General features: G+C 46.0%; 1 protein-coding gene across 4 annotated transcripts in view; it reads right to left on the reverse strand.

The window, feature by feature from the left end:
• The window catches only part of LOC126182698 (protein SERAC1), a 169,634-nt gene that overhangs the window by 17,745 nt on the left and 125,681 nt on the right, over positions 1-26,208 (reverse strand). For all 4 annotated transcript variants that reach the window (XM_049924874.1, XM_049924872.1, XR_007536698.1 and 1 more), the window contains 2 exons: positions 20,859-21,005; positions 20,714-20,780 (listed from right to left, as the gene is read on the reverse strand). In XM_049924874.1, the coding sequence (XP_049780831.1) occupies positions 20,714-20,780; positions 20,859-21,005 (214 nt within the window). Of the gene's footprint in view, positions 1-20,713; positions 20,781-20,858; positions 21,006-26,208 lie in introns of those variants that run through there.

The following is a 26,208-nucleotide window of genomic DNA, read 5'->3' on the forward strand; positions in this document are numbered from 1 at the left end:
TTTTTCCCCCTAAGGTAAGTCTTTCCGCTCCCGGGATTGGAATGATTCCTTACTCTCTCCCTTAAAACCCACATCCTTTCATCTTTCCCTCTCCTTCCCTCTTTCCTGACAAAGCAACCAGGGGTTGCGAAAGCTCGAATTTTGTGTGTATGTTTGTGTTTGTTTGTGTGTCTATCGACCTGCCAGCGCTTTTGTTTGGTAAGTCTCATCATCTTTGTTTTTCGATATATTTTTCCCACGTGGAATGTTTCCCTCTACTATATTCTTATTACACACTTTTTTACACTAAAGACTTTTGCTCAGTTTGATGAGTTACCCCAGAATATGATCCCGTACGACATAATAGAGTGAAAGTAAGCAAAGTATGCAAGCTTTTTTTTTTATATGTATATCTTCTACATCTGACATCATTCTCACTCCAAATACAGACTTGTTTAGGTTCTTCAACAATTCTGTGGTATGCCCTTCCCAACTGGATTTATTATCGATTAGTAATCCCAGAAATTTAACACTGTCAACCTATTTGAACTGTATGTCTTCATATGTCATACACATACTGGAAGGAAATCTCTTACAGGTTCTGAACTGCATATAGCAGATCTTTTCAAAGTTTACTGACAGTGAATTAGCTTTAGACCATTTATTAATGTCAGTAAAAATATGATTAGCAGCTATTTCTGAATCTGTACCTGACTTGCTACTTATTACAATGTTTTTATCATCTGCAAACAAAACAAATTTAACATCTGGCAATGTAACAGATGAGAGAACATTGACATATACATGAAAAAGCAACGGACTCAAGATGGAACCTTGAGGAACACCACATGTAATTAATTCCCAATCAGATTAAGACTGACTGCTTACTGCACATTTGTTTTGTAACAACAGCCTTTGTTTCCTTTTAGTTAGGTAAGACTTGAACCATTTTGCAGCACTGCTGGTGACACCATAATATTCTTATTTACTTAAGAGAAGGCTGTGATTCACATAGTCAAAAGCTTTTGGCAGTTTGTAGAAAATGCCAGTAGGCTCTAATTTGTTATCTAATGAATTAAGTACATTCTCACTGTACTTGTAAATAGCTTTCTCTAAAACAGAACCCTTAAGAAACCCAGACTGTGACTTGGACAATATATTATTTGCAGTCAGATGCTTAAGGAGATGCTTGAACACAACCTTTTCAAATATTTTTGAAAAAGCTGGCAAAAGTGAAATTTGTTGATAGTTTGATGATATCTCTTTATCCCACTTCTTGTAAAGAGGCTTAACCTTAGCATATTTTAGCCAGTCTGGAAATGTTCAGCTGATAAGAGATTGATTACACAAATAACTTAAGATAGAACTCAACTTGCATGTGCACTCTTTGATTAACTTCACTGATATGTTATCATACCCACTAGAATACGTAGATTTTGTGATGGATGCTACTTCTTTGGGAGATGTGAGTGCCATTTCCATTTTACTGAAGTTATTTTTAAAGACTGGCCTCAGATACTCCATTGCACTGTTCACTGAACCTAATAACCCCAAGCCCTCAGTAACAGAAACAAAGTACTTATTTAAGAGGTTTGGAACACTACACTTGTTACGAATGTCTCGTTTATTTTTAGAGCTGTGTGTTCCTCTTCCTTTTTGGCTCCACCTGTCTCTGTCTTCACTATATTCCATAAAGTTTTCATTTTGTTGCCTGATGTAATTATCTTTTTCTCTTAATAAAGGTGCTTTAATTTCTGGATTACTCACTTTAATATTTTTGCTATATTCTTTGTAATGCATTACAATGATAACATCACAGCTGTTCCTAGATAGTAGATACAGTCTCCATTTTGTCCCACATTGTATCTAAATTCCATGTGTAATCCTTGGTTTATTTTTTGACTTCTCTTTAATTTCAGTCAGCTTTGGGGAAAGCAGTTTTCAATAGTGGAAGTATCTTTATTAATGAATGCTTTGTATTTTGCATTTGAGTCAGAAGTATTGTAAATGTGTGTCCAATTCACATCTTTGAGCAATCTCCCAAAATTCTCAATTTTTGGCTGATTTATTACCCTCCTGTACTCAGCCATAACACAGTTTTTATCTTGAAAGTTTCAACATTGAACACAAGATGCTGCATGTCTTGCTCAGATAGCCCATTTACTATTGGTTGTGATATCACTTTTTTTCCTAGATTTGTCTACCAAGATATTATCAATAGCAGTCTCAGAGCATTTACATACCTTAATTGTAAAGTTAACCATAGGAATTAAACTGAATGACAGTGTCACTGATTGCAATAACTGTTCACTGACAGAGCTTTTCAATAAATCCACATTAAAATCACTGTGAGATGGAACAACAGAGCTTCCAGATTAACATTTATGAAGAGGTTAAATTTTCCTGCAAATGCTCTGTATATATTTATTATTGTAAAGGACTTCTTATGGAATACTAATTCCATTGCACAAGCTTCTAAGTGTCGCTCTGAGCAAAATTTATTAATGTCAATATTCTTTAAATCAAAACAGTGGGATCTCCTCCTTTCTCCATATTTTCTCTACAGAGTAAGATGCTAACTTGAATCCTGTAATATTTAACATATCTATACCGTGGTCATGTGACGTTCAGAGAGGCAGATTATATCAACTGATTTGCTTACCTTTAATTCTTCAACACAAATAAGCAACTCACTAAGCTTACCCCATTGTCCTTGGATATTCCGATGCAGTAAGGATAACTGATTTTGTGTGCTGGCTGAATTACAACTGGATGAACCTAATTTTTCTGTCAGTTTTTGAATATCTCCAGATTCAGTCATGAATTATGTACATTATAATTTGCTTTCTGGCTGCCTCTTTTATGAATTTGAATGTCATTTGCAGCCTATCTCTGAACATCTCCCCCCCCCCCAAGTTATTTGCTACTAGCCCAGACAGTTTTCCCTTCCGTTTCCTGTTGAAGTGAAGGCCATGCCTAGTATAGTCCCACCTGCTGACAGAGTCGACAGGAACCACACCGATATGAGACCTCATACCTGATCCAAGCAGCCATTCCACCTCAAAATTAACTCTCCTAACAGAAGAGTTTAAATGAGCCCATTTTGGTGCCTCCGAACAGATACAAGCCCAACACAGTATGTCTCGTTGCTGAAGCTATCTTTACCAGATAACTCTAAATTGAATAATTGGGGTCCTCGTCCTTGCTATTCCCTGCCCCAACCACTATTACCACAGTGTCTTACCTTGAAAAGTCTTTGCAAACTGAACCTACATCCTCTGTCACCTGACCCATACTTGCATTTGCTTTAAAAAAATTTCGTGTCCTGGTAATCTGACCATAGTTCATCCTGCAACAGTTGACCAATACCTCTACCATGTGAATTACCTTACAACAAAAGTTTCTTCTTCTTCACAACTTTTTTTGACTTCTTGCTTCTCAAACATGTTTTGAAAGTTTATTGTGTCCTGTCTACTCCTACATGTACTTGTGGCTCATCAGGTTCCAGCTGTGACAATAGATCAAACCTGTTTTCAACAGTGCGAACAACACTGTCTGAGAAAGTCCTATTCCTATTTCTTCTGTTACTTGTAGTCACTTCCCACCTTTCTTTTCCCTTCTTCCCCCTTAATCTTTCCAGATCTTGTTTTGCCTTATCTAGTTCCACATGGGAAGGGGGGGGGGGGGGGGGGAGGCAGTAATCTTCTCCTCCTGTTTCAGTGTCTTCCTACTTCTACAGCAAATCCTACACAACCAACGAGCCTTGTTTATTTCACCAGTTCCCATGCCGCTATAGTCACCCACATGAAAGAAACTGCAACAACCCTTGCACCACACCCTAGAACTAACAGTCCTACACTTCTCATTTATGGCAAACAAATTTTAGCTTTAGGTAAGTTAAACAAGAGTAACTGCCTAGACTACTCCATTAATATATTAAACTTATTAGAAAGTTTAGGCCTAAAATTCAGATACTAATTCAAAACTTCTGGAGAAATACAAACAATTAAACATGTATTATTAATGTGACAAAACAAAAGTAAAAAAAAAAGAACTGAGCCTACACTATATGAGCTTTTCACTTATTTCTGAACTTTTCACTTTGGCTACTTACTAGACAATGAAATGGATAGCATGTAAGAATATGCTATCAACACATACTGTGCATTATTGAAATGATCACATGACCTACAGTGTATGATAATGTAAACAAAACCTAGTCCGAAATTCGCGCCTATGAAATGTTTTCTTTTTCCAAAAAGTACACAAAAAGATATGAAACCTACAATAGGTATTAATTTACTTATTTCCAATATAATATTGCCCAACACTTATCCTTGTGAGAGTTTTGAGTGTACACTTCTCATCAACCAAAGATGCGCACACACAGGAATGTTAGTTGCCGTGTCAGCATCATCATGTTTGAAAAAGGGTTATCTCCAGTACCAGGTAATTGGATTACTGACCACATTCTCTCACTGAAGTATGTTGTAATGGTGTGCATTATTTCATTCTGGGGCCAAATGCTACATGGCAACTCCATAGCAATGCTTAAAACTGTTGTGTAATAAAACCACTTTTTGTACCTCCTGAAAAATTTAGTGTCTGGGATGTGACCACTTTTCCAACTCACCAATTCAATTCTACTTACTATTCCATCATTGAAACACACAACACAATCCAGAACATAAAATCTCAAGATACTTATTCTAAAAAGTACATTTTTGGTATCTTTCTCCAGATTATATGATCGAAACTTTCATTAGGAATTTGTGCGCGGCCATGGAGGCATTTTGCTAAAAGACTGTAATCCGTCAAGTCTTGGGGGAGGGGGGGTATATGTTTTACTGTTTTCATTGCATATCACTACTCTACTTCAGGAAATGAATGGCTGTATATGTACGTTTCCCTCTAATGGTTTGCTTTTGAATCCCACCACCACAAAGCCTTTTGAACAAATAGCATATTGTACAGTGTTGCCTATAGAATTCACTTCCCACACTGCTCTTCTCATTTTCTGTACTGGATGCAGCATTTCTCCTAACTGCAAAACCACAGTAACATTGCAGTATAGTTATCTCACTATCTGAAGGAGGTACACAACTTGTGACTGGTTACCACCACACAATTTCTTTCTTTTCAAGTTCTTCAGTTTTCAAAGCATTGCACCCATCCTTTCAATTTTCAAATTCCTGTATCTCCTTACACTTTAGATTCTTTTACTTTCATGAGTCTTTTTGAATTTCCATCCCCAAGATAACTGATGTATCTAATATTTAATAATGTCTGATACTTCTGGAAAAATTGTAAGCACACCTGCCCCTTCCATTCCACCACTTTAACTCTTGCAATTCTTAGGGTGGTGAGCATCAACCAGGAGTAAGTGAAACTAAAGTAGTAAGTTACTAAGAGAGAAGGAAATTGGCGACTTCCAGTCGATAGTACTGAACTAAAGGAGTAAATTACTCCAGGAGTAAATTTTTCGTTTACTTACAAGGTAAATTTATTTACTCCATTACTGGTGGAGAGCAAAAGTCACTGTATGTGTCCATGCCACAGAGCCAAGAAAATATACCAAAGAACAAAAGGGAATTGTATGAAACTGGTGGACTCCCAAATGTCATAGAAGCCATAGGTTGTGTACACATACCCATACTTTGTCCTTCTGGAGCCCAAGAAGAACTATACAGAAATCGCAAGAATTTCTTTTCTATCAATACACAAATCATCTGTGATACCAGTATGAACATTTTGAACGTGGTAAGCTGTTGGCTGGGTTCGACACATGATGCACGCATTTGGGACAATGATAGAGTTGCTGCAGAATTTGAAAATGGACAATATGATGGGTTGCTTGTTGGATATAATAGATATGCTCTCTCTCTTACGACACCTGTGTTCCGAGCCCACACAGGAGCCAGTGCTGCAAAAGAACCCATATTGCTACCGGATGTGTAATAGAGCGAGCATTTGGTGATTGGAAGAAAAGTTTCCAAATTCTCACTAAAACATTGCTATTTAAACCAAACAAGTGTGGGAACGTTGTTGTGGCTGCTACAGTTCTACACAACTTTGGACTAGAAGTTAGACATGTGTTTCACCATGACACTGTGGAGTGAATGACAGTGAATAACATGCATTTTAGCCAGACGCAGATGCTGCAGGCCAAGTTGTCAGAAGGTCTATTATACTTAATTTTTTAAATTAAAATTGTACCTAGTTTGCTAGTAAAATTAGAAGTTAGTGTAAAGACTTTTCTTCTTAAATGAATAAATAAACCTCCAGAGTGTCACTACTGCAATGAAAGTGACTCATTTTATTTATGTGTAATTTTATAGTTATGCTTTTTTTCTTTCTTTCTTATTTTGTTTGCTTGGGGATTAAGATTCTCTTTTTATTTCTTAATTGAGCACTGAGAGTCATACAATGTTTTGATTATTTCTAAAAAAAAAATATTTTATAATGTTGCAAATTCAGATAAATATTAGAATGTGGTGTTAACAAAAATTAGTACCGATGCTGAAATGATAAATACAAATACTGTGCCGTACAAGAAACAGGAGCATATTAACCATTTGAAAAAATATCAAGGAAATAAAAGATGTTTTATACATATGGATATTTTCTTATTCATTCACAAAAATCCAAATTTCACAAGCACATTGGCTGAAGAACTGGAACCTGAAGTTTGCTCCATTATGTTTTTGAACTTATTCTTAATTTCCATTTTACAGTTTTCGCTTCATCCATGATTTCTCTTTGTCTTTCTATTAATAACATTTTTGCATTGTATTCCTCTTGTGTTATGGAACGAAGCTCATCTGCTTTTTTCAGCAATTCTCTGTTCTTTACTACAACCGCATGTTCTCTCCCTCTTTGGCTAGGTGCATCTTCTGGTAAGCTCCCACTAGAGAATACAGGCTGAGGTTCATGGCTATGAGATAAAGTTCCACCTTCAGCAGTTTCATTGTTACCTTCAGAGCAGTTATCGTCATCGAAGTTACTTGAAGGTATTGCACTGTCTTCAGATGTGTCATTGCTGTTAACTCGAGCTATCTCTTTGAAAACTTGTGGGTTCATATAACAACCATTTGCCTTACATTGTCGATCTTCATCTCACGTACTCCACTGCCAGTTTGAAATTGTTCTTGATTAAATTTAGCTTTCATTTTCTTTGCTTTCACTTTCATGTCCTTCCAAATTACTTTAAGGTGCTCTTGGGATCTTTGTGTAAGAGCTTCTACATTGTATTCAACATGTATTTTTTCGCAAACATGCTTTTTCCTTTTTAGCATGTTGACATCATGCTTTTTAGATTCAATAGTAGTTATGTACTTTTTCATTATTTCAGTAAATCACTCTATTTTTTCATTTTCTGGTATGGTTTTTGAACATTTCTTGGCTACCTCCATGTTGCTGCTAGCTCTTATCTCAAACTGGCACTTAAATTAATACGTGTCACCAAAAAACAATGGACGATGGTAGCTGCAGATGGTGGGGTTAACAGCAGATTCATCCATTACTAGCATGTTTCTTTTTCATAATACACAGATCTTATCATTAATTAGTGCAATAGCATTTAGATTTTACAATTGTAATACTTCAATTTAATAATCCTTTCTAGCTTCTAAACTTAAAGCAATGAAAATAAATTATGCAAAGGTGATGAAATAATGTCTGCTGACAATCAATATTTTCCGAGAGGGGATGCAATACATGTTCCAGCAGTGTGCAGAAATGGCTTACTTCTTTAGTAAAAAGGCATTACTACTTTAGTTACAACTAAAGAAGTAAATAGAAATTGAGCTCTCGAACAGTTACGAAAAGAGTATGTGGCGACAGTCGACTGCCAGTAACTTCACCGGCGAAGCGCAGAGTAAAAGGTCTTTGGGGACTCGAGCTTCTTTGGCAGTCCCGTCTGCGTCTCAAGAGTGTTACACATGTAGTGAAATTGTGCATTGTTTTTCTTGTGTTTCTGTAAATAAACGAACCGTAATAAAAGTGCCTCAACGTAATAAGTTGGTATTTTTGGTGCGTGGACCGTCACTATAGCCATAAAAGACCCACATTGGTGACCCCGAGTCGCGAAAATATGTTGCAGTCGCTCGCTGTGTATCACCGGTTTCGCGCCAATAGACAATGTCACAGCCTCCAGTTTTTACGGCAGTGCACGACGCCGTGACCACAGAATGGACTCTCGACTGGGAAGCGCAACGCTTCACCCCGTGTGCCACTAATACACCGGGAATGTTCGTATCTCCAGTGTTTGCCTCGCCTGGCCGGACGACTCTAACCTCGGCCGGCATACCACACCGGGTGCTGTACACATCGTCGCAGACACCTTCTGCGGCATTCTACGCTCAACAGAATGCCCCTCCAGCACAGGACCCCGGAAACCCCGAGTTTCTACCGCACAGCATGGACCACGCGGCCGGCCAGTTTCTGGGTCCACATGCACGGCTGCCGTTTAACGTGCCCCCCTTTGCGCTGGTCGAAGGGACACTCGCGCCAACCGCGCCGGACCATTTATACGCCTACCCATCCTGCCGCCCCGCGCACACCTCGGGCGACACACCTGCCGTGGTTCCGCCCCGTCACTCGGCGCTCAATCGCGATCTCACGCCTCTGCTCGAGATTCCGCCCGCGCCTGCCGCGCCGTGCTTGTCGTGTGGCCGCACAGATTCCTTGCCTACATGGACTGGATACCACGTCTCGCTTACACAGTTAACGGACGTTCAACGCAACACAGTGAACACTGTGCAGAATCCCCGTGCGTTTCGTGCCCCTCCTACAGCCCCACAAACACTGACCCCCGGCCGTTTTCCGAAGCTGACGCCGTTACAACCGGACAACCCAGTGACGTGGTTTACCTTGGTGGACAACATGTTGGACATACACAGTATTGCAGACGACAGCACCCGTTTCGTGTGTTTAGTGAACCACCTGCATGACCACCCTGATCTCATCAGTGACTTATTGCTGAATCCTCCTAAGAGCAACAAATATGCCTCTGCTCGCGCATTACTTATCGAACACCTCTCTCGTCCGCCGGCCGATACTATTCACAATGTAATTTACGATGAGACTTTAGGCGACAGAACACCCTCACAGCTGTGGCGACGCTTGCGTGCACAGGTCGGTACCGAGATCCTGCCGAACTTAGCGCTTTGGGCATTGTGGTTGGTGAAGCTGCCACAAGAACTACAGTTACATTTGCTCCCACATACCGCAGCGTCACTCGAGGATAAACTATGGCTGGCGGATCAGGCATACGCCATTATTCGACACAGCACAGTGTCTAACACCGCCGAGGTTGGTAACGCTGTGTGTATACTTCCACCGTCGGGCGGTAGAGGCCGGGCACGTGCGTATCGCGGACAGCACATGGAACAGCAGCCACCTAGCGGCCAAGACCGGGAACCGCCAGCAGGTCGGCAACAGCCGCTCCCCACCCCAACAGGGCTAGCGCCTGCCCGCCCCGCCTTCCCCCCGCCTGACGCTTCGGCTGGCGGGACGAGTATAGCCGATTCACGCATATGCTGGTTTCACACAACTTACAGGGACGCCGCTCGCAACTGCCGTCCGCCCTGCGCGTTCCCAAACGCCGCACGCGGGCTACTGTAGGCGCCACGGCCCGCGGATACAGGCAGGGGCGCCCACAGACATTGCATTCTATCAGATCCCCCACCCCACGAGGACGTCTGTACGCCTTGGATGTAGGTTCGCGCCGGTATTTTCTCGTCGATACCGGAGCAGACGTTAGTGTCATACCTCCCACATTTTCTGTAAAGGACATGACATCAACCAAACTGTCCTTTCAAGCAGCAAATAAGTCGACACTTCGTGTCGAGGGCCTGGCCAAGTTACCTATTGAACTCATACCTGGTAAACAGTTCACTTGGTCCTTCTACGTGGCTAATGTCGAAGATCCAGTATTAGGCATCGACTTCCTTTTCACTTCGGACTGTCTCCAGATCTTCAGTCAGCCGCATTATTGCACCACGCCTCGCCCACGCAAATTGCATGTTCAGTCGCCTCTTCGGCTCCCCCTCCCCCTCGGCTGCCCGACAACCTGGGCACAGCTCCCATCAAGTGCTCTTCATCGGCAGACAGCCTCACGATTTCTATCACCCATCTCCAGCCTGAACGCCCTGCAGTCGACGATCTCCGTCCTCAACGTCGAACGGAACCGTGCCAGATCATCGGCTACGCAAGCCCTCACTGAGGCACGATGCCTCGTACAACGCCTGCCAACGCCGCCACCACCTGACACCGGAGATGCATCTCGTGGAACCTCGTCGACACCGAAGCAGACTGCTTCCCTGGCACATCAGGTTAGTGACTCTCGTGTGCTACCGATCCCCATTCACGACGGGCCCCAAATGAGTCCGCCAGCCAAGCTGAACGCTATTACGAATGGCACGACTCACAAAATTGTCACGACAGATGGGCCTCCAGTGCGCCATAAAGTGCGCCGACTGCCACCACATAAACTACGCCTTGCTAAAGCCGCAGTGGAGGAACTGCTAAGGACAGGCATTGTTAGCTCATCGGACAGTAACTGGTCCTCCCTCATACATTTAGTTCCCAAAAAGGACGGCACTGTGCGCCTGTGCGGCGACTATCGTCGCCTCAACGCATGGACGGTATTAGACAATTACCCGATACCTCACATACAAGACTTTGCACAAGTACTTAGCGGAGCATGCATCTTCAGTGTCTTGGACTGCCGCAAGGCATATTTACAGATACCAATGGAACAGAGTGACATCCAAAAGACAGCAGTAATCACACCTTTTGGCCTGTACGAATTTTGTTACATGCCTTATGGTCTCAAAAACGCGGCCCAAACTTGGCAGCGTTTTATAGACTCACTTCTTTTTAACTGCACGTATTGCTACGCATACCTCGATGACATACTAATTTTCTCCCCCTCTGACAGGGAACATGAACTCCACCTGGCCACGATACAGGACTTATTGACACGTAACGGAGTCTAGATCAATAATGACAAGTCACAACTCCGCTGCACCGCTGTCACTTTTCTGGGGTACACAGTCTCCGCAGATGGTATATGCCCCCTGCAGGAGCTGGTTGACTGCATTCGTAAGCTACCCCTCCCAGTGTCATTTCGCAAATTACGCCGGTTTTTAGGAACTGTCAATTTCTACCGTCGTAACCTGCCGATGGCGGCAGCAATTCAAGCCCCTTTGACTGATGCATTGGCCGGAAAACAAACCTCAGGCAGTCTCCGAGTACCGTGGTCTGACAGCATGGTGAGAGCTTTTGAAGACCTTAAATCAGCATTAGCACATGGTGTCACTCTCGCCCATCCTTTGCCAGATGCCTGCATCTCGATTACAGCGGATGCAAGTGATTTCGCAATCGGTGCAGTCCTACAACAGCATGTCAATGACACTACTCAACCGCTCCGTTTTTTTTCCAAAAAAATTATCTACAGCTCAACGTAAATGGTCAGCATTCAACAGAGAATTGCTCGCAGTTTATGAAGCTGTAAAATATTTCTGCACAGACATTGAAGGAAGGAATATAACAATCTTCACGGACCACCGCCCCCTCGCGGAGGCTATCCGTAACCCCGCTACTGACCTTCCCCCACGTAGGTTCCAGCAAATTGACTTAATTTGCCAATACATAACAGACATCCGTTACATTCGAGGGTCAGAAAATGTGGTGGCTGACTACCTATCACGTATCACTGCAATTTCATCCCCCATTAATTTCGATGAATTGGCCCACTTACAGGACAGTGACACCGAATTGCACAACCTCCGACAGGACACAGATACTTCCCTTCAGATCGTTTCGTGCAACCTACCGGGCTCGGCCAAGCCACTGTGGTGTGATACTTCCACGGGTACCGCTCGGCCTATTGTTCCCCCTGCGCTGCGTCGCCAAGTGTTCAGTACTTTACATAACCTGGCACACCCTGGCGCTGAGGCTACTACGCGCCTGGTTACAGAACGCTTTGTGTGGCCAGGTGTGAAGAGGGATTGTCGTACTTGGGCCCTTGCTTGTTTACAGTGCCAGCGCAGCAAAGTTGGCAGGCACACACAACCCAGTCTAGGTAAATTCGACATCCCGAAAGGCTGCTTCCATCATGTACATGAGGATCTCGTAGGACCATTACCCATGTCGGATGGTTTCAGGTACATCCTGTCCAGCATTGATCGCGTTACACGTTGGGTGGAGGCAATCACCCTGCAGGACATCACAGCAGATTCCGTAGCACGCGCATTTGTATCCTCCTGGATAGCTCGATTTGGCTGTCCTACATCCATCACCACCGACCAGGGAAGACAGTTGGAATCCCTGCTGTTTAACAAACTCTGCGTCCTCTGTGGGGTGGATAGATTCCGCACTACGGCTTACCACCCCCAGAGCAATGGACTGGTCGAGCGGTGGCACAGAACGCTGAAAGCGGCACTCATGTGCCACGGTGGTGAGTGGTGCGATGCCCTTCCCTGGGTTATGCTAGGAATATGCACGGCTTACAAGACAGACCTCCAGGCTTCACTCGCAGAGTTACTGTATGGCAAGACCCTAGTCCTCCCTGCAGAGTTCATCAACGACGAAGCAATCGCCGACCTGTCCGACCTAACCATGCTAGTTGAACGGGTCCGGACACACATAGCCGCGATCTGCACGCCTCCTCCACGGCCACATACCTGCCCTCGCCTGTTCAGGCATGCGGCACTGGACTCTTGTGAGTTCGTTATGTTACGGGATGACACGGTCAAACCGGCATTACAACCACCCTACTCTGGCCCACATCGAGTAGTGTCTCGCAGGGACAATACTATGGACATTCTTGTCAGTGGTCGCCAGCAGACAGTTTCCCTCCAACGCGTGAAACCAGCCTGGACGATCGAAGAATCTGTAACCCCCCCCCCCCCCCCCCCCCCCCGAGTCTAGTCCTTTCATCAGATGGTGACGACCCTGACCCCACACAGACCACCCACCCTCCTGTGTCCCACCACGATCGTATGTGCACCGAGCCTACACCCGAGGGCAACTCAGCAGTTGCATACGATGATATGCTACCCTCGTTCCAAACAGGCAATGCGTGTGACAATCCACAACCTCAGGCTCAAACATTTTTTTTTTTTTTTTTTTTTTTTTTTGTGGTTTTAGGGCGCACAACGCACAACTTCAATGGTCATTAGCGCCCTGACTACGTTAAGAATGCACCGCGAGGCATAAGTTTAAAACAACAACTAAAAGGTAAAACACGATAAAGGACAGACTGACAGGCATAGGATTAAAAAACAGCATCATCAAATGTCCTTAGAGAGGTTTGTCAAATTGATAAAACGAAGAACACGAGCAGCTGCTCGTGGGTCATCCGCTAAAATGGCAGCTAAAGTACATGGCAGGTTAAGATCTAGACGCAGTGTGTTAAAATCCGGACAGGACATTAAAATGTGGCGGACCGTCAGCAATTGCCCACATGGGCAGAACGGCGCCGGCGCAGCCGTCAGCAGATGGCGATGGCTGAACCGGCAGTGTCCAATTCTTAACCGGGCCAAAACTACCTCCTCCCACCGAGAAGGGCGTGAGGAGGACGTCCAAGCCACGGGAAGAGGTTTTAAGGCCCAAAGCTTGTTGTCTGTAAGTGCAGCCCAATCGGCATGCCACAGCGATAAAATGTGCCGACAAATAACCCTGCTACAATCTGATGAAGGGACACAACAAGAAGCTGTCCGAGGCTGGAGGACCGCAGCCTTGGCCGTGGCATCTGCAGCTTTGTTCCCAGGGATACCGACATGGCCAGGGACCCACATAAAGCTAACCGGAGAACCGACGTCCACCAGCTGCCGAAGAGAGCGTTGGATCCGGTGCACGAAAGGGTGAACCGAATACGGATCACTGAGGCTCTGGATGGCGCTCAGGGAATCTGAGCAGATGACATAAGCAGAATGTCGGTGGCGGCAGATGTAAAGAACAGCCTGGTAGAGGGCAAAGAGCTCAGCTGTGAAGACCGAACAATGGCCATGGAGCCGATATTTGAAACTTTGTGCCCTGACAATAAAAGAACACCCGACCCCGTCATTGGTCTTAGAGCCATCTGTATAAATGAAGGTCATATTGATGAACTTCGAACGAAGTTCGACAAAAGGGGAGTGGTAGACCAAACCGGGGGTAACCTCTTTTGGGAGCGAGCTGAGGTCAAGGTGAACGCGGACCTGAGCCTGGAGCCAAGGTGGTGTGTGGCTCTCGCCCACTCGAAAGGTTGGAGGGAGTGAAAAATTAAGGTGTTGAAGGAGGCGACGAAAGCGAACTCCAGGGGGTAGCAGGGCAGAGACATACAACCCGTATTGACGGTCGAGAGAGTCGTCAAAAAAGGAACGATAAGATGGGTGGTCGGGCATTGACAGTAGCCGACAGGCATACCGACAAAGCAGTATATCGCGCCGGTAGGTGAGTGACAATTCGCCAGTGTCAGCATGAAGACCCTCTACGGGACTAGTATAAAACGCTCCAATCGCAAGTCGTAAACCCCGATGTTGTATGGAGTTGAGGCGGCGTAAGATGGATGGCCGTGCAGAGGAGTATACGAAGCTCCCATAATCCAGCTTGGAGCGGACGATCGACCGATATAGACGAAGTAGGACGGTTCGATCCGCTCCCCATGACATATCACTGAGAACACGGAGGACATTTAAAGAACGGGTACAACGGGCAGCCAAATATGACACATGTGGAGACCAGCTAAGTTTCCTGTCAAATGTAAGACCTAAAAATTTGGTTGTCTCCACGATTGGGAGAGCAACGGGACCGAGTCGTAAGGACGGTGGGAGAAACTCTTTGTAGCGCCAAAAGTTAATACAGACCGTCTTCTCAGCAGAAAAACGGAAGCCATTGGCGACACTCCAGGAGTAAAGACGGTCAAGAGAACGCTGAAGACAGCGCTCCAGGACACGTGTACACTGCGCGCTGCAATAGATGGTAAAATCGTCCACGAAAAGGGAGCCTGATACATCAGCTGGGAGGCAATCCATTATTGGATTGATCGCGATGGCGAAGAGAGCGACGCTCAAAACTGAGCCCTGTGGCACCCAATTCTCCTGGCGAAAGGTGTCTGACAGGACAGAACCCACACGTACCCTGAACTGTCGATCCATTAAAAAGGAATGAATAAAAAGAGGGAGGCGACCACGAAGGCCCCATGTATGCATGGTGCGGAGAATGCCCGCCCTCCAACAGGTGTTGTAAGCCTTCTCCAAATCAAAGAACACAGCCGCGGTCGAGCGCTTCTGCAAGAAGTTATTCATAATGAAGGTCGACAAGGTAACCAGATGGTCAGCAGCAGAGCGGCGCCTACGAAATCCACATTGTACATTGGTAAGTAGGCGTCGGGACTCAAGCAGCCAAACCAATCGAGAGTTAACCATTCGCTCCATCACTTTACAGACACAGCTGGTAAGCGAGATAGGTCGATAACTGGAAGGCAAGTGCTTGTCCTTCCCCGGCTTAGGAATCGGGACAACAATAGACTCGCGCCAGCATGCGGGAACATGTCCCTCAATCCAGATGCGATTGTATGTACGAAGAAGAAAACCTTCACCCGCAGGAGAAAGGTTCTTCAACATCTGAATATGAATAGAATCAGGCCCTGGAGCGGAGGACCGTGATCGGCCAAGTGCGTTTTCGAGTTCCCGCATGGTGAATGGGGCATTATAACTTTCACGATTTGAGGAGCGGAAGTTAGGTGGCCTAGCCTCCTCTGCCTGTTTGCAGGGGAGGAAGGCAGGGTGGTAATGAGCGGAGCTCGAAACCTCTGCGAAAAAGCGGCCGAAGGCATTGGAGACATCCTCAGGGGCCACAAGGACGTCATTCGCGACCGCCAAGCCAGAAACTGGTGAGTGGACTTTAGTGCCAGATAGCCGGCGCAGGCTACCCCAGACAACAGAAGAAGGAGTAAAACTGTTGAAGGTGCTCGTGAAAGCAGCCCAGCTGGCTTTCTTGCTTTCTTTGATAATACGACGACACTGAGCACGTAATCTTTTATAATTGATACAATTCGCCACTGTAGGGTGGCGTTTAAATGTGCGTAAAACACGTCGACGAGCACGTAAAGCGTCTCTACATGCTGCGGTCCACCAGGGGACCGGTACGCGACATGGAGGAGAAGGAGGGTGAGGGATGGAATATTCAGCAGCAGCGAGAATGACGTCCGTGAGGTGTGCGACCTGACGATCGCAGCTTGTGAAGGTTTGATCCTGAAAGGTCGCCCTGGAAGAGAAGAGCCCCCAGTCTGCCTTGGAGATGGTCCAACTAGAGGAGCACGGAGTGGGGGTATGCTGCAGGAGATGGATAACACACGGGAAGTGGTCGCTCGAATATGTATCAGAAAGTGCATACCACTAAAACTGGCGTGCAAGTTGGGGAGTACATATAGAGAGGTCTAAATGGGAATAGGTGTGAGATGTGTCCGAAAGAAAAGTAGGGGCGCCAGTATTGAGGCAGACAAGAGTGAGCTGGTTGAAAAGGTCTGCTAACAGGGAGCCCCTCGGGCAGGATGCTGGAGAGCCCCAAAGGGGATGGTGGGCATTGAAGTCTCCAGTTAACAAAAATGGTGCAGGTAGCTGAGCAATAAGTTGCATCATGTCTGCCTTGGTAACGGCAGATGACGATGGAGTGTAAACGGTACAAATGGAAAATGTAAAAGTGGGGAGAGTAATGCGGATGGCAACTGCCTGCAGGCCGGTGTGCAACATGATGGGATCATAGTAAATATCATCCCGGACCAGCAACATAACCCCTCCATGAGCTGGGATACCTACCACAGGGGGTAGGTCAAAACGCACAGAGGTGTAGTGTGCCAAGGCAATTTGATCGCATGGGCGTAGCTTCGTTTCCTGGAGGGCTACGACGAGCGGACGGTGCAAGCGGAGCAGCAACTTCAGGTCCTCTCGGTTGGAGCGAATGCTGGGAATATTCCAGTGAATAAGTGCCATCGTAAGAAGAAAGGAAGATGAAAGAAGGGGTCACCTCGAAGGCCGCTGAGGGCCTGGCTTCGAGCGAGCACTGCCGCCGCTATCAGTAGGCGGACAGTCATCGTCCATTGGGTCTATAGGTTCATCGGCCATCTTGGGAGGATGGCCGGGAGGGGGAGCTTCCTCCGCCGGTGAACGGCCAGATGTTCGGCTACCAGCGGTGCGGCCAGGCGAAACGGATGACGGCCTGGGGCGGCAACCGCTGGGTGGCGCAGGAGAAGAAATGCGCCGTGGCGGAGAAGGAGAACTGTGCTTCCTATGAGCCTTCTTGGAAGGACGTTTGGTGGAAGTACCAGTCGAAGGCTGGGAGGTCGAGGTATGTAGGAAGTCTGCATGGGACAGTTCCTTCTTGAAGGCCCGTGCATCTGACTTCTGGGTCTTCGTCTCAGCAGAAGCTGATGAAAGGGCTCGTGTCTGTGGGGTGATGGGAGGAAGAGGAGACGTCGACCGCGCGATCTTAGCACTGGCCGAATGGACGACCTTGGTGCTGAAGGTCAGATCGCATGTCTGGGTTGCCACCTCCCTGGTAGTCTGAGGAGAGGCGAGGACAGTACTGTATTTCCCCGCTGGGAGCAGCGTGGGCTTCCTACTAGCCAATAGCTTGCGAGCAGCCGAGGTGGACACTTTCTCTTTGACCCGAATTTCTTGGATACAGCGTTCTTCCTTATAGACAGGACAGTCACGGGAGGATGCGGCATGGTCACCCTGACAGTTCACACAATGAGGAGACGGAGGTGGACAGTCACCCTCATGGGCATCCCTGCCACAAGTGACATTTTTAGCCGCATTGGAACAAGACTGTCGAGTGTGATTGAAACGCTGACACTGGTAGCAGCGCGCAGGTGTCGGGACATAGGGGCGAACAGAAATAACCTCGTAGCCCGCCTTGATGTGCGATGGCAGCTTAACACTATCGAAGGTCAAGAAAAGTGTCCGGGTCAGTACAAGGTCATTGTTGACCTTTTTCATGACCCTATGGACAGCCGTCACGCCCTGCTCAGCGAGGAAAGATTGAATCTCCTCATCAGTCAATCCGTCGAGGGAGCTAGTATAGACTACACCACGAGACGAATTCAAAGTTCGGTGGGCCTCCACCCGGACAGGGAACGTGTACAGGAGTGTGGCCCGAAGCAGTTTTTGTGCCTGAAAGGCGCTCTCAGTTTCTAGTAATAAGGTACCGTTACGCAACCTGGTACAAGATTTGACAGATCCGGCTATGGCATCTACGCCCTTCTGGATAACGAAAGGGTTGACAGAGGAAAAACCCTTTCCATCCTCAGATCGAGAAACGACGAGGAACTGTGGGGCAGGCGGTAGTACTTTTGTCACTGGTGGCTGGTCACGTTTCCGTTTTTGGGCAGAAGTCGAGAGAGATGGAGTGAAATCCATTGCGGAGGAATCCCCCATGATTGCCAGCGTCTCCGATGGCGCGCTCCTTCCTTGTGGGGACCCTCTCAGAGGGCACTCCCGCCTTAGGTGAATGTATACACCTCAGGTCACACCTCCCGAGAAACAGACGGAGGGACCAATCGGCATGGTCAGAAGGTATCAGCTCAGGCAATCACCCCTCCCCGGGCCTGGCCTTTACCAGGGGGTACGCGCGTGCCTTACATGTCTAGCCAGGGCGGGGAATTACGCGTTTCCCCGTCACTGGCTACGCGTGCGAACGTGTGGGTCGGCCTTCAGGCACGCACAGGGAGGAAAGAAGAAGAGGAAAAAGAAGAGAGAGAGGGAGAAAGAGGACAGACTGTCTCAAACGCAGTGGCGGAGACCAGAGAAGGCAAGGAGAAGAAGGCAATGAGAAGGGAAGGAGAAGAAGGCAATGAGAAGGCAAGGAGAAGAAGGCAATGAGAAGGCAAGGAGACGAAGGCAATGAGGAGGCAAGGAGAAGAAGTCAAGGGAAAGAGTAAGGAAGACAGTGAGGTGGAGAAGAGCAAAGAAAGGAACCAACCAAAGGAAGGAAGAAACGAGAAGTGAAAAACCAAAAAGACCACAATTATAGGTCGTGGAACCGTCCGTCTCCGGACGCAGGCGCTAACTACCCCCGTGAGGGGGATGGACTCCTTTTAGTCGCCTCTTACGACAGGCAGGAATACCTCAGGCCTATTCTAATCCCTGGACCCGCAGGGGGGACCGTCCCAAGTGTTGATACCCAATACCTCCACAGAGTGTTCCAAGGTTTCTCCTGAACTACGTTACTTCCCCCCCCCCCCCCCCCCCCCCCCCCAGTGCACCCTACGTCCACTGTCGACGAAATTTGCATCGCAATCAACGCCTCTGAGTGCCAACGCGACGAGCTTTCCTTGCAGCTCCATGAGGGATCCATCTTCGTCCTCCGCATAGGGGACACTTCACGTGGGTCCACACCCACGTCACACATCACCATCCTGCGCACAGTCCCTATCCCAAATGGGGTGGATATGGCTGCCATAACTGCAACGTTCAGCACCGATGGGATGCTCAAGATTCGCATCCCCCTCTCCGCCGGTACTGCAACAACATCTTCTGTGCCCGTCCAGTTCACGCGCGCTGGTCGACCAGTCCGACCCCCCCACTGGATGGCAGACTATACGAGCGCTAGTCCACCCTGCACAGACGGTATGGACACTTAGCACACGCTGCTATCAACCAGCGAGCATCCCACAACGCCACTACACAGGAAGACACCCACGTCCGTCCACCAGTGCTCCGCACTCCTGGGGGGGGGGGAGGTGGGGGGGGGGGGGGGGGGCTCTGTGGCGACAGTCGACTGCCAGTAACTTCACTGGCGAAGTGCAGAGTAAAAGGTCTTTGGGGACTCGAGCTTCTTTGGCAGTCCCGTCTGCGTCTCGAAAGTGTTACACATGTAGTGAAATTGTGCATTGTTTTTCTTGTGTTTCTGTAAATAAACGAACCGTAATAAAAGTGCCTCAACGTAATAAGTTGGTATTTTTGGTGCGTGGACCGTCACTATAGCCATAAAAGACCCACAAGTATATTACTACAGAAGTAATTTACTAAAGTAGTCCTGACTAAAGAAGTAAGAGTTACTACAACAGTAATTTATACTAGTTTGGTGCTCACCACCCTTAGAGAAAATTATGAATACAACACCTCTCATGACACCTACAACTGTAGCAGTGCTTTGTGAGGCATTCAAAGTCAACCACCTTTTCATTATCTAGAGAATTACTTGTAACAGTGCCATTTGGAGAAGAATGTCCGTGTAGTTCCACAGGTAAACAAACCAGAGATATAAACTGAAGACAGTTACAGACAAAAATTACATGTAGACAGTAGTGCTAACGCATGACTAAAACTGTGCTGAATAATTGTATCTTTGAAAGTAAACGATGTGTGTGTCAAACAACATACCCAAGAGGGAATGTGACTGATGGGCCATTTGCCACCAGGTTTAACAGGTCAAAGGCATCTAAAGGCTCAAATTATGATGCACAATTGACTGGAACATCTGATAAGATAAAAATTAAAAATTCAATTTTTTCTTCAGTTTTCACTAGCCAGTGTTTTTAAGCTTTCCCAATGTTTGAAAATCTCGTGGGTATACAGATGAGTAGAATCATCAAAGATGACCAATATTTTGATGTCCCCCTTCCTCTTTATCCTGCATGTTGTTATGAGAGTTCATTGTTCCTTTATATTGGTGTCAGTGTGAAATTTAAGCTTACTAGGAAATGTTGGTGTGCTGTAGCTGCATAGGCATGCTGTCTTACCTATCAACAGGTTTGCATATACTGGTGTGATCTAGAGGAGCACCATACAGTTCACCAATCCCAGCATCTAAAAAACATAAAGTAAAATTCATTCATTGTTTTCACCAAAAAGTCTATTTTTTGTCACCTCTTACAGATAACTTACCGGCTGATTCAACTGATACAATCTGTAAGTAAACAAGCTTCATAAATGTCTGAACTGTTTCTGTGAAACTGCAGACTTCAGCTTGTAACAGATTTCTATTTACAAGGGAAAGAAATTTTTCATGAAGCTCCAAGACATTATGACAATCTGTGAAAAAAGTACATGTGGTAAGCAAATTTTATTCCCACACTGTTTTACATTATATTGTAAGGAATGAAGCAAGTATAATGATAATGAATAGTTTTGTGAACATAAATTGTCTTTCAATGAAGCACAAACTCTTAAAAAAAAAAAAAAAAAAAAAAAAAAATCAGTGTTTTTCATGCATCTACATATTCTCAGAATTATTTTCAGTCTTGTGCATTTCTTGAAATTTTGGTAATATCCGTCATGAGAGTAAGTCATGTTATACTCCTGAAACAATGCTACTCTCCATACTGTTACTTTCCTCTTGGTGTGCTAGATTGGCACTTACAATGAGTATGGTAATGGTACTTTCATACGATGACGATGGTTTCATATGCTAGCTTAACCTGCGGTTACAAAAACTTATCACTGCAGCAAAATGAGAGTTGAAGGGAAGTGAGTGTCAGAGGAAGCAGACATGACTTTACTGAAGAAAACATGCAGAAACTTCTAAAACAAGAACTACATAATATAGAAAATCATGAAGACAGGCAACTTTTGGTAAACAGTAGAATTGCAATAAATGTTTGGCTATTATTTGGCTTTCAGTCACTTTTATGCTATTTGGCCAAATACTTTAGTAAGATGTTTTGTTGTAGTCAAATAATTGGTAAAATGAAACTATTGATTTATTTTATAATAATGACAACAATGTACTTTTCTTGTAATTGTTAAAGCAGTCATAAGTACATAATTATTTCTGTAATATAAAAATTAACAAAAAACTAGGTATCAAATAAAATAAATGTATGTATTTTCTGTGGGCTCATTTTTTAAAATAATGAATGTCTATGCATTTGAAATCTTGTAATTTCAATTTAGAAGTGGAAAACATTCCTTTTAAAGCATGGGTATAAAGCAGTGGCCAGTAAATAATTTTCACTTGTTGTGACATCTTCAAATCATTCTTGCAACCTTTGTAATATGACAGCCTCATCTGGCTTAATTTAGGTGTTAGCTCTGATGTGCTACTTTTATCAATATCACAGTACCATAACAACAAATGGAATAACTTCACAAAAGTAAGCATATCTGAAACTTGGAATTTTTGTTATTTCGTCAAATGGCTGCAATAACTTCAGAAGTAGCTCTAGAAGCTCCCACTGTGCAGCAGTCAGATTGGCAATATCACAGTCTGCAAGATAAAGTGAAATGACCTGTTTTTGTTCCATTAGTGTTTCAAGCATATAATAGGTGGAAGTCCACCATGTATTGACATCTGGCACCGATTCAAGTTGAGGGTGTGGCGTAGAGCGCCATAAATATCAATATTTGTTCTGTGCTTTTTACACTACTACATGGATAACACACCACACCAGCCCTGAAACGCAGACTTAAACACAATCTCACAGACCCTGTTTTGGAATGCCAACGGGATCGCAAGCAAAACAGCCGAAATGGCCGCGTTCATGGAGCGAAAGGCTATCCGAATCGCTCTTGTGAACGAAACACTGCTCACGCCTCGCAAACAACTAAACTTCCCAGGGTATTGTGTCTATCGTACTGACCGAGCGGATGGCAGGAGGGGAGGTGGCACGGCAATCATCATACACAGAGACATAGAACACACGAACATCGAGCTCCCAGCACTTGAAAGACTAGAGGCTACGGCCGTCAGGGTCAAGTTCAACGGAGCCAATACCACACTGGTATCGATATACAATCCTCCTAAAAACATAGTAACACGCGATATCAGCAAAGTATTCAACATAGCACCGCGGGTAATTGCCGCTGGAGATCTCATCGCAAAACACCCTGATTTGAACTCACGAATACGAACCTCCAACGGCAAGAAACTGTACGAACACGCACTAGGCCGAAACTACATTATACTTGGGCCGGACGCTCCCACGTTCGTGCCTACACAGGCTTGACATAGGCCAGACGTGTTAGACATAGCCCTCATAAAGGGCATCACATGCACACTCAACCTAACGGTTGAAAACGATCTGGACTCAGACCACATGCCTGTAATACTGCACATGGAAGAGACACTGCAGGACATCGAACCACACAGGATGCTTAACTACAAGCGTGCGAATTGGACACTGTTCAAGGAAATGCTTGATAGTCGCATTCCTGACACTCACGAAATTAACAACACACAGCAAATCGATGAGGCTGTGGAGGCTCTCACAACTGCCGTCCAAGACGCAATGACTGACGCCATTCCATTTACAACACCAAGACAACACTCGACGGGCCTGCCCCAGGAAATCCTGGGCCTTATCTCAATGAGGAACTGCCTCAGGAGATACTGGCAGTGTAGCAGGCACCCGTTCTATAAACTGCACGTCAACAGACTCCAGGGCATAATACGGAATAAAATACAAACATTCAGAAATGAGCAATGGGGACAGAAACTCTCTGGGCTGGATACCACACATCCTGGCGTGTGGCAGCTGGCCAGACACTTCGCCAGGGAGAAACATTACATTCCCATGTTACAAGGACCAGACGGCCCGGCCTACTCCGCGACGGAAAAGGCAGAGCTTATGGGCACAACATTTGCAGCGTCCTTCATGCCGAATCTGGTTCCTTCAGACCCAGCATTCACACTTGAAATGGACCAGGAGGTTACACGACTTGTAGCCCAGCCCTCGCGCAACGAAATAAGACGTACTAGCACAAATGAAATCACATGGGCTATCAAGCACACCAACGCTAGAAAAGCCCCTGGGCCTGATGGCATTCTAAACCGTGTCCTCCAGGAGTTCATGGATAAAGTCGTAGAATACCTCACACACTTAACGAATGCCATACTGACACACCAACACTTCCCTGACTTTTGGAAGGCGGCCAAGGTCCTGATGTTCAGGAAGCCAGGGAAAGACCACTCCCTCCCACAAAATTACCGACCCATCAGTCTGCTGTGTTCGCTCAGCAAGATTGTTGAGAAGGTAATACTAAAACGTATCACTAGGCATTGCATCGCCAATGACACCCTAAGACTGGAGCAATTCGGCTTTAGGAATCACCACTCGACAACACAACAACTCCTCCGTGTAGTCGAACATATAACACACGGCTACAACATGAACAAAGCCACAGGGGTCGTGTTCCTAGACATCGAAAAGGCTTTCGATCGTCTCTGGCACAACGGACTTATACACAAACTAAGCGAAGCTGGTTTCCCGGATGGACTCGTACGTCTCATACACTCATATCTCACGAACAGATGTTTCAACACTAACGTGCAGGATAAACAATCAACACAACACGGTATCCAAGCTGGAATACCCCAAGGGAGCATCCTAGGGCCCATCTTGTTTAACCTGTACATTAATGACTTCCCAGCGACACAAAACACGACGTTAGCCGTCTATGCGGATGACACAGCCATCCTCGCGCAAGACTGGAAACCGTCGAACATCAATTCACGAATACAGACAGCACTCAGAACAGCTGAGCCTTGGTTGGAGCGATGGCGTATTAGAGTAAACGTTGACAAGTGCGAAGCAGTTCTGTTCACACGCAGACCAAAACTACTGCGCAAACACCAACACTGTAGACCAATAACACTACATACACGCCCAATACCTTTCCGAGAGAAAGTCAGGTACCTTGGTGTCTGGCTGGACCGGAAACTTACATGGGGGGACCACATCGAATACGTTGCCCAACCGAGCGCACGCGAGGGTCAAACAGCTCTACCCAATGCTCAACAGGGAAAGCACACTGAATAGGAGGGTGTCGAGGTCCATATACATGACACTGATTAGACCTCTGATGACGTACGCAGCTCCCATCTGGTGATATGCAGCTCCTACATGACTGCGCCGCCTGCAGATCATACAGAACAAGGTGCTACGAATCATTAGCAACGCTCCACGCTACACACGCACCGTGGATCTTCACCATGAATACCGCCTTGATACCCTTAAGGAAGTATTAAAAAAACACACCAGACGACTATACAGGAACTCAACACACTCTAACAGTCCTTTCATCCTCACTCTGGGAAACTATGATCACAAGAACAGGTGGAAGCACAAGCGGCCGAAGACACTGCTAGCTAGGGCATAGCCACCTATGGTAAACTAACATATGCAAACAGCGACAAACGTCGGCAAGCCCCTGCATATCAGCAACACTGACTGGCAACTACCAGCTGCTATTAGAGCCGACCAACAGGCCACAGCAGGGACACCGACGAGCTCGCCCACAGACGCACAAACAATCTGCCAACATTCCCTCACACTGTGCCTCCGGTATATGACCTAACGGACACAAGAACGATAACAAACCTAACTGTTGCATATCACTGACGCTGAACGAAGACTCTGTACCAGCACCCAGCGCCAGCCGCCGAGCAGCTCAAACGCTCAACGTCAAGGTATCGACATGCATGATACCCACTACTAACAAAGCCTATCCTTGCACAACCTATCGCAGGCAGCAAGACAACCGCTACTGCTCTTACCACCCGACCTAACGTTCACAGAGGTTTTTTTCCCTTGGCTCTTGCCTTGGCACTTTTTTTTCCTCTGCCCTTCAAACCGCTACCCTTCGTCAGATTTCGACCAATCTATCTCCAGATGAGCGCATATTAATGGTTAATCCTAACCAGACATACGCAAACATTGCAGTACCCACATCCCGCAACACCTCACTTTAGTGAATATTAACCCTTATGCAGAGATGGCAGTAGACCTTTTGTGTTGGCCATCATGCTGGTGTGGGCGTGGAGGGGCTCCACCTCTTATTAAAAAAAATGTGCGTAAGTGTGCTATCTTTGAGGAGAGGGCTTTGGAGAGGATGTTGGACGCTAACGGCAGTTAGCCTCCAGACTTGTATCTGTGTAGAAGCTAAGTGTGAATACGTCTGTATGCGAGAGAATTCTAGTTGTTTACCCACAACTATTCCATATTCCCTCATTGGTGACCCCGTTTTTGTGTAATACGAGTCCGAGTTACCGCCTGAAGGTTATTTACGCGCCTACCGCGTCGGGTTTCTCCGCGATCGCGAGGGCCTTTGTTCAGCTCCAGACAATGGCCTTTGAGCATTCATCGCCGCCCGGATTCCAGCAACATCTCTCCAGCACTCCTGCCGTCGTAGTGGACATGCCACAAGAATCTTCGGAATCCTTCAGCCAGAACATGCAGTGGAATTCATCGAGTGCCGCCAGTTTCTTCCAACCGCCAATGGTCGTGGACTCTGGCTT

The sequence above is a fragment of the Schistocerca cancellata genome, chromosome 1, assembly GCF_023864275.1.
Source record: "Schistocerca cancellata isolate TAMUIC-IGC-003103 chromosome 1, iqSchCanc2.1, whole genome shotgun sequence".
Taxonomy (NCBI): domain Eukaryota; kingdom Metazoa; phylum Arthropoda; class Insecta; order Orthoptera; family Acrididae; genus Schistocerca; species Schistocerca cancellata.